Source organism: Cnephaeus nilssonii (genome assembly GCF_951640355.1).
Source record: "Cnephaeus nilssonii genome assembly, chromosome: 10".
Lineage (NCBI taxonomy): Eukaryota > Metazoa > Chordata > Mammalia > Chiroptera > Vespertilionidae > Cnephaeus > Cnephaeus nilssonii.
This window is the reverse complement of record NC_137081.1, coordinates 10,853,071-10,873,969: the sequence shown is the minus strand read 5'-3', so window position 1 is coordinate 10,873,969 and position 20,899 is coordinate 10,853,071. Positions and strand designations below refer to the sequence as shown.

The 20,899-nt window shown below is 38.0% G+C and overlaps 1 protein-coding gene across 2 annotated transcripts in view; it reads right to left on the bottom strand.

The window, feature by feature from the left end:
• Window positions 1–20,899, bottom strand: part of CYP20A1 (cytochrome P450 family 20 subfamily A member 1) — a 43,631-nt gene that overhangs the window by 14,845 nt on the left and 7,887 nt on the right. For both annotated transcript variants that reach the window (XM_079781943.1, XM_079781944.1), the window contains exons 4-9: window positions 19,157–19,299; window positions 15,804–15,971; window positions 12,156–12,234; window positions 8,685–8,800; window positions 7,491–7,545; window positions 4,018–4,138 (exon numbers count right to left, since the gene is read on the bottom strand). In XM_079781943.1, the coding sequence (XP_079638069.1) occupies window positions 4,018–4,138; window positions 7,491–7,545; window positions 8,685–8,800; window positions 12,156–12,234; window positions 15,804–15,971; window positions 19,157–19,299 (682 nt within the window). The remainder of the gene's footprint in view (window positions 1–4,017; window positions 4,139–7,490; window positions 7,546–8,684; window positions 8,801–12,155; window positions 12,235–15,803; window positions 15,972–19,156; window positions 19,300–20,899) is intronic.

Below are 20,899 nucleotides of genomic sequence, written 5' to 3'. Positions count from 1 at the left end.
TAATTTTACAGATTAAAAAATATTTTAATGAGGCACTATACTATTGCATATATCCTTAAATATTAATTTCATTATTTATTAATAGAAACAATTAGAAATATTAGCAAAGATGTAAGCATAGGGATGCTAATTTTGTTTATAATATTTAAAAACAACAAAAGAGGAAACATCCTTCCTTTCCTCTTTGAACAAATATTTATTGGGTACATACTACATTAGAAGCTCTGTGTTAGATACTCAGCTAAAGCAGTGAACAAGACAGATACCTCCAAAGGAACTCAAAGTCTAGTTAACAGGGGAAGGGAGAAAAGTAGGGACATCAAGGATGAACAATTACAAAAGCACAGTAACTGTTACGATAAAGAATATTCAGGGAATTAGGGAACACATGGCAGGAGCTTCTAACTGGAGAGAGGACTATGCAGAAAAGTAAACACTCGGGCTGAGACTTTCAGGAAAAAACAGGAGGTAGCTAGAAGAGAGAGAAAGAAAGAATCTAGACAAAGAAATAGTCGCAAAACACAGAAGATATGAAAGAGTGCTGTATCTTTGAAGAAACAAAAGAATTTCAGTACAGTTGAATCCAAGAGTATGAAGAGGCACAAGTAGTAAGCGATAAGGTAAAGAGGAATGCAAAGCTAAGCTATTGAAATGCCTCATAAGCTCATGAAATGCCTCATGAGTTTAAATTTTATCTTAACGGCAACCAGAAGTCACAGAAGGATTTTAAAGTGGGGAGTCATCTAATCAGATGTGACTCCCCAAATATATAAAGATCACGAGCTCAGTGACTCTCAACTTTGGCTACACATTACAATAATCTGAGAAGCTTTTTAAAACCACCAATGACAGATTGTTGTTTTGGGATTGTTCCCAGGTTATCTATATTTTTTAAGCACCTGAGGTGATTACAGTCACAGGCTCCAGTAATTTGAAGAATGAATTGGAAGGGAGCAAGATCTAAGACTCTTGAAATGTACCAGACAAGAACTAAAACTAAACTTCCAACTGAAGTTGTTTGGAAAGCAGAGTCAATAAAACTTGATCACTGATTGGTTGTGTTAGGAGTTACTATAATTAAGAATACTGTCCACAAAATATTTAGAGGAAAAAAAATGGAATTTACAGAAGTTATATGTTATGTATTTTTTAATGTTTTTACATTTTTTGTTTTAATATGTATATATGCATAGAAAAATCTGAAAAAAATAGTAAAATGGTTAACAATTTTTATCCCTAAAGGTACATTTATAAAGAATGTACCTTCTACGCCTTCTACTTCATACACTTCGGTATTATAAAAACTTCAAAAGACAAGCATGTATTACTCTTAAAATTAAAGATAGCTATATTCAATGTAATAATAGATAAAACCTCCACCATTTTGAAGACTCTGTTACACAGTGGTTCTCAACCTTCCTAATGCCACGACCCTTTAATACAGTTCCTCATGTTGTGGTGACCCCCAACCATAAAATTATTTTCGTTGCTACTTCATAACTGTAATTTTGCTACTGTTATGAATCGTCATGTAAATATCTGTGTTTTCCGATGGTCTCAGGCGACCCTGTGAAAGTGTCATTCGACCCCCAAAGGGGTCTCGACCCACAGGTTTAGAACCGCTGCTGTAACAGAAGCCTCCCTGAGAAACCCATGGCTTCGAGTTTTTTCCAATGGCTGTCTCCCTATCTTCGTTTCTAGAGTTGAAAGATGCTCCTAGACAGGGCTGTCTGTTACCCAGACTCACACTTCCAATCCATTCCTAAGCAGTCACAGCCACTATTTTAAAAAACCTTTTAGCCCTATCCGGTTTGGCCCAGTGGATAGAGCATCGACCTGCGGACTGAAGGGTCCCAGGTTCGATTCCGGTCAAGGGCATGTACCTTGGTTGCGGGCACATCCCCAGTGGGTAGTGTGCAGGAGGCAGCTGATCGATGTTTCTCTCTCATCTATGTTTCTAACTCTCTATCCTTCTCCCTCTCCCTTCCTCTCTGTAAAAAATCAATAAAAATATATATTTTTAAATCTTTTAAATTATTACTTACATGTAAAGATTCATCTTTTTAAAAATAATTTTTATTTTTCAATTACAATTGACATGTTATTACTTTCTGATTTCACTTATATGTGGAATCTAAAATATTTTTCATTTATTTTAGTTGTATAATTTGATGAGTTTACACAATTGTGTAACCAAAACTACAAGCAAAACACAGAACAAGAACACTTCCCTCACCCTAAAACCTTTAATTCCACCCCTTCATAGCTCAGCCCATCCACATTCCTTGCCCCAGACAAGCACTGATCTGCTTTCTATCACACTAGCTTTGCCTTTTCTATAATTTCACCTAAGTGAAATCATACTGTAGCCAATCTTTGTGCTTGACTTCTTTCACTTAGCATAATGAGATTTCCATTATGTGTATTGATATTGCATTACTTTTTATTTTAAAAATATCACTTTCCTTACATCAGATTTGTCTTAAGAGAAGTAATTCTATGTTGAATTCTACTACATTATAAGTAGATTTAACTGAGAAGTATAATTTCATGGTCTTTTTCCTATAAATATAACAATAAAGACAACAGGGTAACTGTCCTATTTTTCTTCACGGCAGCTCCTCCTGTTTTCGGAGTTAGAGGAGGGGAGGACAAGCTTCTGTGCCTCCCTGGTGTTCTGGAGGCTCTAGCAGAGACCTTCTCTGTAACTGGTTTTCCATATTTGCCAAGAGTCTGTTTCCTCTTAACACTCAACATGTTTTACAGAAGTCTTGTAATAGTTCCAAAAATAAAACCGGTCCCAGACATAAAAATGATACATACCACAACACATTGGTTTTTCATAGTGGCTTTGGTTTTGTTAAATCCCTTTAAATAATTTTTAGTGTCAAATTATGTGGTAGAAATAAAGTTTTTCTTCAAAGTAATAAAACCCTGAAGAAATGCAGTTCAATGATGTGTGCAGAGGGTGAGAATCATCTGTACAGAGGCCAGCCCAGGACAGTGTGGCCACCTCAATGCCTAAGACATCCCGTTAGTGATAAGTGGGAGGTTTAACTTCAATGCCGTATCCCCAGGAGGATGAAATCCGCTTCTCCAACTGTCCAACATTAACATGAAAAAGTAACCCTAGTTTATATTTTATCTGCCCCTCCCATCACTCCTAAGACAGTGGTTAAAGTGTTCCAACAATCAATTTCTCTGCTTTAATAATTAGATGTTTGACCAGTGAAAAATTTAGAGTTCCTTTTAAATTACTGTTACTCTTTATTACTTGATAATATTCCATAGTACAAATATAATACAATTTGTTTATTCACCAGTTCACAAACATTTGGACTGCTTCCAGTTTTTTGCTATTATAAATAATATTGCTGTGAACATTTGCAAGCAAGTTTGTGTGGCCACTTATTTTTATTTCTCTTGGTGAATGCCTAGGAAAAGAATGCTGGGTCAAATGGTGAGCATATGTTTAACTTTCTAAGATCCTGCCACACTGTTTTCCTACAGGACTGTTCCATTTTCCATTCCCACCACCAAGGTCTGAATGTTCTACTTACTTGACTGACATCACTGATACTATTTTATACAGGCTAATGTAAAGCCTTCCCAGAACTACCATATGGTTTTAGAAAGTAAATTAATGTTTTTTAAAATATATTTTATTGATTTTTTACAGAGAGGAAGGGAGAGGGATAGAGAGAAACATCGATAAGAGAGAAACATCGATCAGCTGCCTCTCGCATACCCCCTACTGGGGATATGCACGCAACCAAGGTACATGCCCTTGACTGGAATCAAACCTGGGACCCTTTAGTCCGCAGGCCGACGCTCTATCCACTGAGCCAAACCGGTTAGGACGAAAGTAAGTTAATTTATTAAAATCTTATGTAAATATTTTAAGTCCTATAAAGATATATAGCTTTCCAAGATATTAGCCATTAGCTTTAAATGAGATAGTCAAACTGCTCAAATTTACCTTTTAATGACTTCCTCTTCCTTTCATTGTGTTCTTACCTGAGCTGCTCAATTTTCTCTGGAGTAATAGGACCCTTCCCAAAAACTTGGTCTATCTCTTCATATAGTTTTTTCTGCACTTCTTCAGAGGTGGTTAAAAAACAGATTGCCCAGGTGCACACTAAGTGAAGATTTACATTAATAACAATGAAAATAGATACCTCATAGTTTGGGTGCAGAATAAGAAAAAAAAACTTTTATTTTTTTTTTGTATTTTCCTTTTTTTTTTCTTTTCCTAATACAGAAGATAAATAAATGCTACCAAAAACAAAAAAAGTAAAACAAGACTGTTCACAGGATCTGTACTTCACTGAACAAAACATAAATATTTATAGATTACTCCCCAAAAGAAATAAGGCAATCTGGAAGATTTCTTTCTTAAACTGGCAAACAGTTAAAGCCACTTCTTAAACTATTTTATTTTTTTCAATCACCATTTATCCCCTCTATGCCCTCTTCCACCTCCACCCCCGCCCCCTGCAATCACCACACTGTTGTCAATGTCACCAGAGGTAAAATAGTAATGATAATAAATAAACTTCACATCTGGGGGAATGTTAAATGCTGATACCTTTGATAGATTGTCTGGTTCACTCAACCTTGTAAAATAAAATACTGATTTATCAGTTCACTCAGGAGCCTTAATGAGATGACTCATACAAATCAAAGTAGCAGGAGCTTTACCTACAAACCAATATTCTAAATTTTCACTTGTAATAGTACATACACTGGCTTAAGAACTGGGACTGGTTATTATTGCTTAAGACAGTGGTTCTCAAAAATCCCCTCACATCCACAGATTCTGATTTAGTGGGTTTAGGGTAGAACCAAAGCATCTGCACTTCTAATACCACAATTATTTCCATGAACACCAAAACTGGAAAATCACTAGCTTATGGCTTACTTTGGTTAAAATGGTTTATGGATTATATTCACTGTGGAAATGAAAAGGTAAGAAAATTACATGATGAACATAAAACAGAGAAAATAAAGTAGATTTCGTTTAGTAATCCACTAGGATTACAACGATTCAAAGAATTAAACCATCCACATTATATAGTACTTCTTTCCCTAGATTATGTTTGACTCAGCTCTACTTTTTCTATGTCAAGTACTTTTTAAAATACATTTACTAATTTGTACCTCTACTTAATATTTCTTTCCTGAGCTAGTAAGGGCCGCTATAAATTTGTCTCAAATTTAAATTTTAACTCACATATTATCCAATCAATTCCCATGCCTAGAAAAGACATAATTCACTTTCTGTACTAAATGTTACTAATAAAATCAATAGCTATCTGGTCCTCAATTATTTTGATAATTACTCACATCTAGAGTTCAAAAAAGGCACATGATGAGTAACTGCCTGTCCTTAACTTTTTCCTACATATGCTTCCTTATTATGGCTTTTGAGTGAACTGCAGAATTTCTGGTTCACAAAATAAATGAACAAGCAGAACAAAAACAGACTCACAGATACAGAGAACATTTTGACAGTTGCCAGATGGGAGGAGGTTGAGGGTATGGTGAAAAAGGTGAAGAAACTAACAAGAACAAATTGGTTGTTACAGAATAGTCATGGGGATGTAAAGCACAGCATAGGGAGTACAGTCAATAATATTCTAATAACTATGGTATCAGATGGGTGCAAGATTTATCAATTACTGTATGAATGAATGGTACTCTGCTAAACTAAAATTAGTAACTTATGTAATGTCTAATCACTGGGGTGTGCACCTGAAACTAACATAATAATGTATGTCAACTATAATTGAAAAATAAAAATGATTTTAAGATGGAAAAAAAGACAAGTGACATGAAAACTAGTGCAGATAGTGTACAATATGTATATGTATGCAATTTTACAAAATTGCATAGTAAAATATAATTCTGAAAGATTTAGCACAAAAATTTGAATATAGTAGGCACACGTACACCCAGCTCAACTAAATGGTCATTTAAAAATTAACATAACTGTACAAGCTTAATAATTTCCAACATTGGTTTTTTTGCAGAGCTCTACTAAAAATAAAGTATGACTAGGGATAGCTTAAAAGTGTGATTTTAAGTCACTGAACATTCTTTAATTATACTACTGAACCAAGACACAATTTTATCCTTGGAAGGTAGTTGGAGGTCATCTACCGCTAACTCCTTATTTTAGAAAAGGAGAAAATGCATAGGTAAGTACATTTGTTCAAGGTTAAGTAAGCAGCAGAGGAGGAACTTGATGGTTTTCTCCCTATCTTGCCTCTCAAAAACTTCAGAAATGACTTAAAAACAACCAGCCCAATGCAAAGCAATAATCCTCTGAAAATTTCCCCTAAAAACAGCAAATCAGATTAAAATATTAATTCAACCTGGAAATGATCACTTTTTGTGATATCTAGAGGACAACTGATTCAGATTTATTTTAAGGACTTTAGCAAAAACATATTTTAATTCAATAAAATTTTAAAACAAGTTAAGCATTTTTAAAAAAGATCCAATACAGCCCTGGCTGGGTGACTCAGTTGGTTAGAGCATCGTCTCCTACACCAAAAGGTTTGGGGTTCAATTCCCGGTCAGGGCACATACCTAGGTTTCAGGACCCCCAGTTGGGGCTCACACAGGAGGCAACTGATGTCTGTCTCTGTCTGTCTGTCTGTCTCTCAAAATGAAAAATCAATAAAAATATATACTCAGGTGAGGATTTTTTTTTAAAAGTTCAATACATCATATTTACACAAGCTTACCTTAATTCCATTTAATTTATAATATCTGGACATCTTTTAATGTTGAAAATTTTACAGCAAGAAAAACTGATGGGAATTTGTATTTGTAGTCTTTGTTTTTAAGAAAAGTTCCTTCAACGGAAAGAGTTGTAAATGAATCCTTCAAGTGAACATGAATTTTTTGGATTTTAAACTAATATTTTAATACTTCCTTTAACATTTTATGTTAGTATGTTTTTATAGATATACACAAACTTTTATAAATACTGTATGAATGAATGGTACTCTGCTAAACTAAAATTCAGTCAGGAAACTTAGAAACATATCACACACATTTTAGATTTTGAAAGAAAAAGCACCTTCGCTCGGACAAAAGAGTGCTTCTGAATCATGATTCCTGTGGCCATCTCTTCTGCTGGTAGGCCTTAGTAACAGCAGACCGAACAGGCTCAAAGTGAAATGCCTCAGCAGGAAACTGAAAAGCTCACTGCTCGGTTGGAAAGGTGTCCATAGCAGTTCATTTTAAAAGCACTAACTAGAATTCACAATCCATAAACTGTGACAAAAATTTTATGGCAATGTTCAAAGGTGGCATAGAACACCTGGGGTTTTTAAAAAGGTACCTGTGTGAATCAAGCCTTGCAAACAAGAATAAAAAAGAAGAGGGGGGAAAATTATAGAGTGTTTCCTTTATTTTAGAATAGCTTTACCCGTGTATATTTTATACTCTATCTCAAGAAGGAATCAAGGAACACTTACATTTTGCAGTTATTATGCAACTTGCCAAAGAAAATATCATACTGTCTTCTAGGATCTAGAAAACAAAATGAAGTTTAGAAAGTATGAAATGCAAGGTGGCCTGTATCAGGCCCTACTAAAATAACCTAGAGCGCAGAATTGGAGTCAAGGTAAGGGTAAAAGTGTATATTTCTTTATGTTTCACTTAAAAAATCTATATAAGAACCAATCTAAATATCGTATTGCCTTTGTCCATGCAGTAAACGTTTATCTGTATTACTGTCTCATGATAATTTTTGCAAATAAACTGGCTCAGTCCTCCCTTTCTGGCTTGGCCTGGTGCAGCAATGAAGCCTCAGGAACCGCGGAAAGCCTGCCGCTCACCGTCCTTGGTGCCTGATTCAATTCCTGCACTCACACACACACCAAAAAACCACTTCTGTCTATGAAGACTTGCATGTGCAGATGGGGCTGATGATTCCTACAATAAAAGGGTGTGGCAAAATGGTTTCACGCCTGTCCTTTGCCTGACAACTCCACAGGTGTGCTGGGGGTAACAGACACACACTGGAACAAGCCACGCTGCACGTCTGGTCACGCAGGCAGAGCAGCTTAGTTGATAAAGGCTTATACGGGCCCTCCCATTTTATGATCAGAGATTTTTGGCTCAATATTTGTTTCCCAATCCTATATAATAAAAGGCTAATATGCAAATTGACCGAACGGCGCAACAACCGGTCACTATGACGCGCATTGACCACCAGGGAGCAGACGCTCTATGCAGGAGCTGCCTCATGGTGGTCAGTGTGCTCCCATAGGGGGAGCGCTGCTCAGCCAGAAGCCGGGCTCATGGCTGGCGAGCGCAGCGGTGGTGGTGGGAGCCTCTCCCACCTCCGTGGCAGCGCTAAGGACCCCTCAGGAGATGTCCAACTAACAGCTTAGGCCTGCTCCCCATGGGAGAGGGCAGGCCAGGCTGAGGAACCCCCCTGAGTTTATGAATTTCATGCACCAGGCCTCTAGTTCTTAAATAATAAACAGCTGCTTCAAAGAGCTAAATAACAGGAGACTAAATACTAATACTGTTTATGGATGATGTACAGTAAAAGAAAAGAAAGCCATTGGATTTTGGAGGCCATCTGGATTAAATGAATAAAAACCACACTCTATACATGTGTGATTATCTTTTATTTGAAAAATGTTTAACAATTACATTACCTGTTGGTCATTAAGGTTTCCCTGTACTAAGGAGTCAATGAAAATACATTGACTAACGTTCTTTCCTTTTCGTTCTTTTATGATTTTCTTCAAAATAGATTCCAGTTGCATAAGGGCTTAGTGAAGAAAAACAAAAAAAATTTAGAATATATGCACTTGTAAAGATTAAACTTTAAAATATTTCTGTGCAATGCTATTACTACAGAATAAAATTTTCAAAGGTAAAGTAGTAACCAACTATTTTTAAAAAGCTAATTTATGTTTAAATTCATCTACTTTCTTTTCCTTCTCTTTACTAAATTTTATACATGTATAAAAAAAAGTGCATAAGATATACCGTATTTTCTGGTATATGCACCATCTAAGGAATAATTATAAAGCAAACACCCATAATATCGCCACCCAGGTCAAGAAGTAGGATAATGCCAGCACCTTAGAGGCCTCCACACACATATACCTCTTCCCTGATATTATCCACCTCCCTTCTAATTTCTGTCCTCTTAACTTTATTCTTCTCTCAAATCAGGCATCACCCCGTTTAGGGACAGAAACAGATGTGAAATAACAAGAAAAAACCCAAGCCAGCGTGGCTCAATGGCTGAATGTTGACCTATGAACCAGGAGGTCATGGTTGGATTCCCAGTTGGGACACAGGCCCAGGATGCAGGCTCAAGCCCCAGGGAGGGGCGTGCAGGAGGCAGCCTATCAATGACTCTCTCTTATCATTGATGTTTCTATCTTTCTGTCCCTTTCCCTTCCTCTCTGAAATCAATAAAAATCTATATATTAAAAAAGTAAACTCCTAAAACCTAAAAGATATAGAATAGCTGATATCCAACAATCAGAAGAATTATCCAAAGATCATTTCTCAGTTCCCATCTCACTTGACCTATCACAGGATATAATGATGTTGACCACTTGCTTGCAGGAAACACTTTGTCATTTGGCTTCCAGGATTCAGACTCTCCCAGACTCCAAGCTTTCCTCCCACTCTCCCACCTTCCTATTCTCAGTCTCCTTTGTTGATTCCTTCTCATCTCTAGAATTTTTTCATGGTAGAATGTCCAAGGTCACATACCAGTTTCTGGAACTCTTCTCTTTTGCTATTTACATCCAATTAGATTGGTGATCACCAGCCCCAAGGCTTTAAATACAATCTATGTACTTAACACTCCCAAATTTATATTTCTAGTCAGGACCTCTTTCCCCTGAACTCCAGACTCATATATCTTATAACCATCTCAGCATCTCCTCTTGGCTGTCTGAAACATATTAAACATACCATATCCAAAACTGAACCTTGATCTTTCCTCTCAAAGCTGATCTTTCTAGTCTGTCCATCTTATTTTCCAATAGCTTTAATTTCCAATTACTTAGGCCTAGAACCTGGGTATCCTCCTTCTCTCTTATACCCCAAATCTAATCTGTCAGCCCATGTTGGTGGCTCTATCTTCCAAATACAGAATTATTCTCCCTTATTTTATTTTCTGTTGCCTGCAACCAAGTCCACACCACATTATTTCTTTTGCCTGGTTCATTGCAATAGTTCCCTAAGTAGTCTTCCCTCTTCTGCTCTGGGTACCTCCAACCTATCATAGCAACCAGAGTGATCCTTTAAAAACATAATTCAGATCATAACTCTGCTCAAAACCTTCCAGTGGCTTCCTATCTCATAGTAAGAACCTATTCACACAATGATCTACAAACCAGACAGAATCTGCCCCTCTCCCCAATCATTCTAGCCTCATCTCCTTCTATTCCTCTCTGACTCACTTCACCCCAGCCATACCCCGTTATACCTCAAATACACCATGGAGAATCCCACCTCAAGGACTTTGCAATTACTTTTCCTCTACATGGAATATTCTTCCCTTGGACATAGGATGTCCACATGACAGTTACCTTACCTCTTACAACTGTTTTCTCAAAGGTCATCTAACTTGGTGAGGCCTTTCCTAATAGCCTTATTTAACATTGTAACCTCCTCACCTCTAGCACTCCCTATCCCCCTTCCTGATTTAATTTTCTCTATAGCACTTTGCATTTTTTAACACACTATTGCGTTCATTTATTTAGATTATTGTCTGCCTCTTTCCACTAGAATGTGCTACCACAAAGACAGGAATTTTTGTTTGCTTTATTATACAATCTACTTTATTTGGAATCTAAAAAATTATAAATTATTCATTTTCACTTATTTAATTGAACCAATGTTTGAGAAATACATTTTTTATTAAGGGGACGTACTCTAAATGCACCCATCAAGATAATCAGAATAGTTACAAAAACCAGATAGCAGAAAACGTATCAATTAAATTGGCTTTTCTGGACTTAGGTTGGACATCAGGGAATCACTGAAATGGTCAGCCCCATGAGGACAGGGATTGTTGTCTTCCATACAAAGAAGAGGGCCCAGCACACATGGGCCTCAATCAGCATTTGCTGAAAGAATAAAGGAAGAGAATCCTGAGGAGCAACACTGTTACCTATGGAAAATAATCCATTATTCCAATGCAGTTTATGTATTTTAATTGACCCCAGCCTACCTCCAAACAAGGAATTGAAGCAGCTCGAAATAAAGATATTAAAGCATTACAATCATTAAGTTATTGACAGGATATATAAAATAAAATAAAAAGGGGGAGAATAACTTGGGGGAGCCATCTTAAACTAAAACTGCTATTTTTCTGAGTTTACAACGTTGTAACCAATGCCAAACAATTTTGAAAATATTTTTTAAATGTATTTTTATTAATTTCAGGGAGGAAGGGAGAGGAAGAGAGAGACAGAAACATCAATGATGAGAAGGAATCATTGATCGGCTGCCTCCTGCACGCCCCCCCACTGGGGACCGAGCCCACAACCTGGGCACGTGCCCCTGACGGGAATCGAACCCAGGACCCTTGAGTCCACAGGCCAACGCTCTATACTGAGCCAAACCAGCTAGGGCTTGAAAATATTTTTACTCAATGTTATAATGGCAATAATTTTTATGTTGCTACATTTTTTACAAATATTCCAAAATATTTAATTATGTTGATATGATTTCCTTAACAGTTCCTATACTGTTTGGACATTTAGATTGTTTCTGGTTTTCTACTTGCAGAAATAGCAGGGACAGAAATATTCAAGAAATATTTTTCTCCTAGGTAATTTAATCCATCATTTATTAATCTTAACATGTGTCATCAAAATGCTTTCCTAGGGTGGTACCCTTACATTCTCCATTAATCCTGTAGGCTATACCAACTCTACAGCATTCTCATTCTGCAGTGAATGCTAGAATTTCATTTACAAATTCACTGCTTTTTCCTCTCTTTTGTTTAAGAACTTCCATTATGGGAAATGTAGGGGGGGGAAAAACAGAGAAAAAAAAACATGATTTATAATTTCATTGTTCAAAAATAGCCCTATTAAAATAAAGCACATATCTTTTTGTCCTCACTAAAAATTAAGAGTGGCAAAACTTACCATCTTCATATTGTTTTTTCCGAGTTGTACTTTTATCAAGTGATCCATCTAGAAAGCCTTTTCCGATCTCAGACCAAACCTAAAAATAGGAAAACATACCTAATATCTAATATGTAGATTTTCTAAATAATAAAACCATCTATGCTAATAATTGAAAAACTCCTACCTCATGAACAGAACTTACAATTAAGCTCTCACTTTTAAATAAGCTACATAATCATTTACTCCATAGTCTGTGAGAACAGAGCAAATATCTATAATAATAAAAATGTAATATGCTAATTAGACCAGACAGCCGAATGACCTTCCAGACCTTCTGGATGACCTTCCGGACGAAGTTGGGGCTGCAAGGGCCGCAGCTGTGAGGGCCGAGCCCCTTGCACAAATTTCGTGCATCGGGCCTCTAGTCCTACCTAATAATAGACAAATATGCAAATTGACCGTACCTTTGCTATGCCCGCGATTGGCCAGGAGGCGCGGGGGGCGGGACTCGGGGTGGTTGGGGTGGCTGATTGGGCCGGCAGGACGCTGAGCTCGTGTCGCCAGCGCGGCTCGAGCTCAGTGTCTGCGCCATGGCTGTGCTGCGGCACAGAAGGGGCCTCTGGGGCAGCGAGCTCACGTCCCACCGCAGACCATCAAAAGCGGGGGAGCTGGGTGCCTGTCTGCTCCATCACCAGGCCTTTCAGAAGCCTCTGGCAGGGCGGAGGCTTCTGAAAGGCCTGGTGCACCAGCGGACAGGCACCCAGCTCCCCCGCGATCGAAAGCAAAAGTGTGGGAGCTGGGTGCCTGTCCACTCAGGCACCAGGCCTTTCAGAAGCCGCGCTGGAGGCTTCTGAAAGGCCTGGTGCACCAGCAATCAAAAGCAAAAGCATGGGAGCTGGCTGCCTGTCTGCTCAGGCACCAGGCCTTTCAGAAGCCTCCGCTGAGCCGGAGGCTTCTGACAGGCCTGGTGCACCAGCGATCAAAAGCAAAAGCGTGGGAGCTGGGTGCCTGTCCGCTCAGGCACCAGGCTTTTCAGAAACCTCCGCCGCGCTGGAGGCTTCTGAAAGGCCTGGTGCACCAGCAGACAGATACCCAGCTCCCCTGCGATCGAAAGCAAAAGCGTGTAGGGGACCCTACACGTGCATGATTCAATCATGCACTGGGCCTCTAGTATTTTAATAATTTCCGTCAAGAGACTTTCAAATTAATTATAACTGAAAAGTCAAAAGTTCCTTTTCTGCCCTCGCCGGTGTGGCTCAGTTGGTTGAGCACTGTGCCGTGCACCCAAAGCTTGCCAGTTTGGTTCTATTCCGGGTCAGGGCACAATCCCGGTCGGGGTGTGTGTGGGAGGCAACCATCGATAGAATCGATGTTTCTATCTTTCTCTCTCTCCTTCTCTCTCACTCTTTCTCTTGTGCTTCTTTCCTCCCTCACTCTCTCCGTCTCTCCCACACAGCTACTCTCTCTAAAAATCAATGGGAAAAATATCCTTCAGTAAGGATTAATAACAAAAAAGAAAGAAAGAAATATGGGCAAAGGACATGAGAAAGCATCCCACAAAAGAAAAAAACACAAGTATTCAACAAAAATATTAAACAATGTGTAACCTCACAAACAATAGAATAATGATATATTTTAATCATGAAATATCATTTTTGAACAATTAAGTAGGCAAATATTTAAAGGACCAATAATTCTAAATGTCAAAAGCACAAGGAAAGAGCACACTAATGTTGGTGAGAAAATAATTGGGACAACGTTTTTGGAGAAACACAGTCAGCGACTGAATGTGAGGTGTATGTTTTTCACAGCTTGATGTCTGTGCCATCGGTATGCATCTTACAACTGAGGACGGTTCCCAACTGCTGTCAGCCACGAAGCAGTCATGATGAAGTTATTACCTCTGCATTCACAACGTGGTTATTATTCTCGGTGACATTCATCCCTTGGTGTTTCAAACATTAAAAGATCATTTGTGGTAGGCAGTTAGACAGATATGACCAGAGTAGGGAGGATGGGCTAGGTACAAAAGGTCATCAGGGTGAAAAGCCCCGGATGCCTAGCAAAGGACAAATGTAGGCTGGGACCTCACCCTCAGGGTGACCTTTTCTCCACTAGCTCATCCCTGCTCATGCATGGGGTTTGGATACCCTGACCTTTCCTCCCTAGAGATAACTTCTAGGCCTCAGCTGTAGTTCAGCTCCAGGCCCAGAAAAGCAGCAAAATCAGACAAGTGACACCAAGGCTGACCTCAGGACAAGCTGCATTGGATAAGGACTGCCTGCCCTGGCACTGACCAATCCATCAGTAGAGACCTGGACCCTGGAAGGACACACCTGGAAAGCTGCTGAATATTCTATTGAGATATTCCCCTGGGATCTCCCCTGAAATCTCTACCCTTAAGATAGAGGATCCGGTGCACTCTCCTCCCAGAGAACCCCCTCTCCTGTCCCTCCCCACCTCTCATCTCCGCTCTTCCTCCCCACAGGTGCATCACCTTGACCTTCCTCACTTCTACGCTCTAAGGGCCCCTCCTTTACCTCTATATCTTGTTTCCTAAGCCCATTTCTTCTATGAATTACTTCTACCTCCGTGATTTTCCAAATAAATGTTCTCTTATAGTTTGAGTCTTGGCTCTGAATTCTTTCCTAGCTACACTCAAGTACTGAGATTGCAAAACCCAGGTCTGGTCTGACACCACTGGTCTAACACACCTGGTGCCTTCCTACTGCCTCCAACATTTATAGTCTGAAAACTTTTCTCTGACAACTTCTACTAATGTTAAGAAATATACATTTCTGCCCAGCCAACGTGGCTCAGTGGTTGAGTGTCAACCTGTGAACCAGACAGTCACGGTTCGATTCCTGATCAGGGCACATGCCCAGTGGAGGGCATGCAGGAGGCAGCCAATCAATGATTCTCTCTCATCATTGATGTTTCTATCTCTCTCTCTCCCTTCCTCTCTGAAATCAATAAAAATATGTATTTTTTTTTAAATAGAGAAAAATCAATTCCATATGTGAATCTAGAAAGGGCACTAGTAAATCAATTTTAAACTGAATTAGCCTTTCTTTAGATCATATTCATCTCATTAGCATTTTATTGCTCATTAGCTTTAACTCCTTTCTACACATGACATAGGCTAGTTCTATTAAACATAGTTTTTTTCTTTATTCTAGAATTCAGTATTATTTCATAATATACTTGGTAAGTATTAAAATTTCTTTAGTTATCTAATTTTTAAATTTCAAAATTAATTCTTAAATTTTTTAAAGAGACAACAATTACCTTTGCTTACATTGTTGTTTTTAACCCCAAACGGTGAAATTCTATACTACAGAACCTTAAACCTTATTCTTTTTTAAAAATATATATTTTTATTTATTTCAGAGAGGAAGGAAGAGGGAGAGAGAGATAGAAACATCAATGATGAGAGAGAATCATTGATCGCTGCCTCCTGCAAGCCCCCCACTAGGGATGGAGCCTACAGCCCGGGCATGTGCCCTTGACCGGCATCGAACCTGGGACCTTTCAGTTCACAGACTGACGCTCTATCCACTGAGCCAAACCGTCTAGGACTAAACCTTATTCTTGAGAGGCAAAATCTACATTATTTAACTATCTAATTTGATGAGAGAATAATTTTAAATTTGGTCCTGGACTTACTGTGCCATGATTCTTCTGGAAGCGAATGACTTCCTGGTCATCTTCAAATGTACTACCCATTACCATCTGTGTAACAGACTTCATAGCAAAACCAAGCATATGCTGGCAAAGGGGTATGTGCTGGGACTCTGGGTAGGAGAGCCATTTATTTAATAATTCTTCTGAAAGCTGAAAGAGAACAAAAGCCCACATGATTTATTGTTCCCTCCTGCTAAATCTCTGAAAAATTTAGCAAGTAGATTCATTTCACAGAATACAGAGCTCAATTCTGTAATGAGCATTCAGGTGATTGGTTAATCTGTCGGGCTAACACTGGCTCCACCTAAAATTACATCCTCAGTAGTTCAGATTCATATTCTGTCAAAGGGTTGGTTTGCAAATCAAAACAGAACCAGGACCACCACCACCACAACAAAATATATATTTTAAAAGTTCAAAGGATGATAAAATCTTAAGGCTAATGGAAATTAAGAGACTAAAATCTTAGTATCTAATTAAAAATAGCTATGACCATAAAAATCTTGTTACCAATACTGTCACTTGTATCACATACTCAATTTTTATTTGCTCATGTCTTAATCCACTTGTTTTGCACTATATTCTCTAAATCAATGCAAATACTATAAATGACTCATATAGGATTTTTCTCTAGGCAAACACATCTAGTACTTCTGTTAGAGCAGTGGTTCTCAACCTTTCTAATGCCACGACCCTTTAATAGAGTTCCTCATGTTGTGGTGACCCCCAAACATAAAATTATTTTCGTTGCTACTTCATAACTGTAATTTTGCTACTGTTAATGAATCGTAATGTAAATATCTGTGTTTTACGATGGTCTTAGGCTCTACAGCAGCGGTTCTCAACCTGTGGGTTGCGACCCACAGGTTGAGAACCGCTAGCAGGGTCGCCTAAGACCATTGGAAAACACAGATATTTACATTACGATTCATAACAGTGGCAAAATTACAGTTATGAAGTAACAACGAAAATAATTTTATGGTTGGGGGTCACCACAACATGAGGAACTGTATTAAAGGGTCGCGGCATTAGAAAGGTGAGAACCACTGTGTTAGAGGATTATGTGAATCTTGACTAGTTTATATTAGCTGGGAATTCTAACAATCTGTTGATGAGCTTCATTTGATAGATCAGTGTTACATATTGACTTATTAATGGTAGAAATGTCCAAATCTATGATAAATGCTTTCATTCATAATAGACTTCTTTTTAAAATATCCTTTCTATGCCCTGGCTGGTTTTGCTCAGTGGATAGAGCATTGGCCTGCCGACTGAAGGGTCCCAGGTTTGATTCCAGTCAAGGGCATGTACCTTGGTTGCGGGCACATCCCCAGTAGAGGGTGTGCAGGAGGCAGCTGATGGATGTTTCTCTCTCATCAATATTTCTAACTCTCCATCCCTCTCCCTTCCTCTCTGTGAGAGAGTCAATAAAATATATATATTTTTAAAAAGGGTTCATCTTCCCCCCCAAAAAATAAAATAAAATAAAATAACTTTTCTAATTTTGCCGGGTGTGATATATGTATATTTACATGAAAAACAGTACTACCCTGTGGTTGAATCACAAGAATGTGTCTATGCTGGAATATCCTTTTACCAGCTATATTTATATGATAAATAAATTACATATATATGATACACAAACTGTAAAGACCAAAAAAAGTATGCTATTGATTTTATCATTTATCCTGAATAAGGACACATGATATACAATAACTTACTTCTTCAGAATGTTCATGTTAAAATACCATATTAATTTAAAGTAACATAAAATTATATTAGAAAAAAACAAGTCGGTCTACCTAGAAGTTGACTTACAATTCAAAAGATAAGATTTTAGAGTATATATCAGTTTTCTGAAAGAATACAAGCTTTTTTGGGGAAAAGTTTTTAGGTAATTAATCAGTAATAATTGTAAAAATATTAGAATTTCAGAGAAAGCAAATTCTTTTTAATTCCACCTTGCATTAAGATATTACTGTGACTGCAATACTCAAAAAGGTTTTTAAAAAGAAAAAAAAAATAATCCCTAGCCAAGCAAAACTACATTCCAGGGTAGCAGAACCAAGCTATAGAGCAGCAATGTGCCAGACTGGGATCAAATCCTAGTCCTACTATTTACTAGCTATATGTCCTTGGACAAGTAACCACTCTGTGTTTCAGTTTCTTCATCTAAAAAGAGGGAAATAACAATACATACCTATGAAGTTCTTATGAGGATTAAATGAGCTCATGAAGCTACTGAACCAATGAACTCAATAATTTTGGCTATTAATATTATTGCTAAGCTGTCAATTAGAAGGATAGTCATAAATTCTAAAATCCAGAAGTACTTGTTAAGTCAGAATTTAGACTCAAAGTCACAGCATAATATTAGATTAAAGCACACAGAAGAGAGAAGTTACACTCACAGAATTAAAGTGGAGTTTACACTCAGCCTTGGAGCAGAGACAGGGCAGGAAGGAGTCAGAACACACAGGATGAGGTGTGTGAAGATTAGAGAAGACTCAGAACAGAACTCAGATCTGGATCCCCACCCTCAAAAAAAAAAAAAAAAAAAGGCAGAAGGTTTAGTATGTCAATATGAAATACACAACCTAATTCGGGGTGATAACTCTAGGTAAGCAGCTATTCTCTTCAAGAAAACCATTGGTATAGAGACACCAGTACTCTTCAATCACATGAAAGGGACTCTATTGTCTCAGCAAAGCAGGAGGCAAGGACATCCTTAGCAAACATAAAGGGTGGGGAGGACTAGCAATACTATTTTAAGGGTGAAGGTTTGGAACAATAATATGAGGACATAGAGAACTAACAGAAAGCAACAGGTTTCAACTAAGGTTCTTTACAGACAAAAAGGAAATGGTATTAATAAGTGTTATTTTCACACTCTGTAAATCATTTGTGGAGCTTCTTAAAAATGTCAGATCCACCTCCCCCAAAAAAACAAATGTCAGATCCCTTCCCAGCGATTCAATTCATCCAAGTAGATTCCAAGTAATCTACATATTTAACAAGAGAGAGTGTTTCAGGTAAATTCAGATCATGTTTTAGGAAACAGTGGTTTAAAGTCTGGCCTGAAAACAAAGGACAAATCTATTGATATAGAAAAAAATTTCAAGTTCTCTCCACTCCCATAATTTCCATTTATACAGGGAGTCTAGGTGTTAAGTTTTTTGTTTTCTTTCTGTTTGTTTTGTTTTAGAATTTTAGGACAATAAAGATCAGCTTAGAACAACCGGTAGGAAAAAAGCAGCAAGCACAAAGACACACAACAGTTAAAAAATGTATTATTTGAATTGCAGAACTCCAGGCCAAACTACTTATCACCTTACCTTTAGCAGGAGAGCAAAATTACTGTGCAGGGAATCAGTCACACCATTTTCATACAATTTTTTTCTTGTGTAGTTTTCACTCACATTCCCACCACTAGATTGATACCTTAACAATGACTTCAGCATGGTTTCAAAAGGGTCCACTGAAACAGACAAATTAAACATTTCTAAGTCAAAGTAATCACTCAAACACACACACACACACACTCCAGAAAAAAAAAAAACAACACGAAAAAAACCCTCCAGCAGGAGCTCCAGTGGCGCAATCGGTTAGCGCGCGGTACTTATAAAAACCCTCCAGCAAAAGGACATAGAGAACAGGGAATTATGGGATTGTAACTGAAAGCATGGCAATTTTTTTTCCCCACAAACTCCCTTAAGTCTTTCCTAAATAGGAAAAGTTAAAGAGGCAATGAAAATTGTCAAGAATACAATATCCTGACTGGGAATCCCACCATAAACCATTAATACGTGCATACACTTTCTACCTTCATGACAACAATATCTTTGACTTCTAAAAAAAAAAAAAAAAAGCCTTATGCCCTGGCTGGTATTCTCAGGGGTTAGTGTCAACCTGTGGACCAAAGGGTCTCAGGTTCAATTCCCAGTCAAGGGCACGTACCTGGGTTGCAGGTTCTTTCCCCCGCCCAGGTCAGGGTGTGTACAGGAGGCAACCAATCAACAAAGCTCATGCCACTGATTTTAAAGCAAAATTGATGATTCTGTGTAATCATCGAGTGTTTGAGTTAAAATTGTTTAGCTGAGTTAAAAAAATTTTTTTCTTTTCTCCTTTATTCATTATTTGAAGTGTTTCTTTTTTTTTAATATATTTTATTGATTTTTTACAGAGAGGAAGAGAGAGGGACAGAGAGCCAGAAACATCGATGAGAGAGAAACATCGATCAGCCGCCTCCCGCACACCCCCCACTGGGGATGTGCCCGCAACCAAGGCACATGCCCCCGACCGGAATCGAACCCGGGACCCTTGAGTCCGCAGGCCGACGCTCTATCCACTGAGCCAAACCGGTTTCGGCTGAAGTGTTTCTTTAATAACTTTGTTTTCACACACATACAAAAATACACTGTCATGGTAAACAATTAAAAAATAAAGTAAAATACATCTAAATCTCACCACAGAGATACCAGTTAAACATTTTAGAGATCTTTTGTAGAACTTTTACTATTTCTTAAGAGAGAGAACATTCTGTCAGACTTCACAAAGAACTACAGTCCCTTCTTTCAGAGCACACGTCTCAGTTCATTAGTGTGATCATTTCCACGCAGTTTACATGCTCCCGCCAGTCCCCAACATTAAACTATGATCTCCACAGGACAGAGACCACATCTGGTTTTCCTCAGCACTGTATTTCCTGGCAGAGCCATCTTCCTATGATGTGGAAAGCTCAGTGATTAAGGGCATGAACTCAGTCCAGACAGCCTTGTTCAAGTCCCAGCTCCATCACTAATTAGTGGTGTGACCTTGGGCAAATATTTTAACTTCTCTTAACATCAATTTTGTTTTCTGTTAAATGGAAATAACCATAATACCTATTTCATAAGGTTGTTCTGAGAATTAAGTGACTTAACATTTATAAAAGGTTTAGAATAATATTGCTGGCATATAGAAATTGCTATACAAATATTTGGTAAACAAAATAAAATACATCTGTATCATCATATTAAGGCCTGAAAGTAATATTAAAAGTATTCTTTTATGCAGCCATTGGGAAGTATATGTTTGCT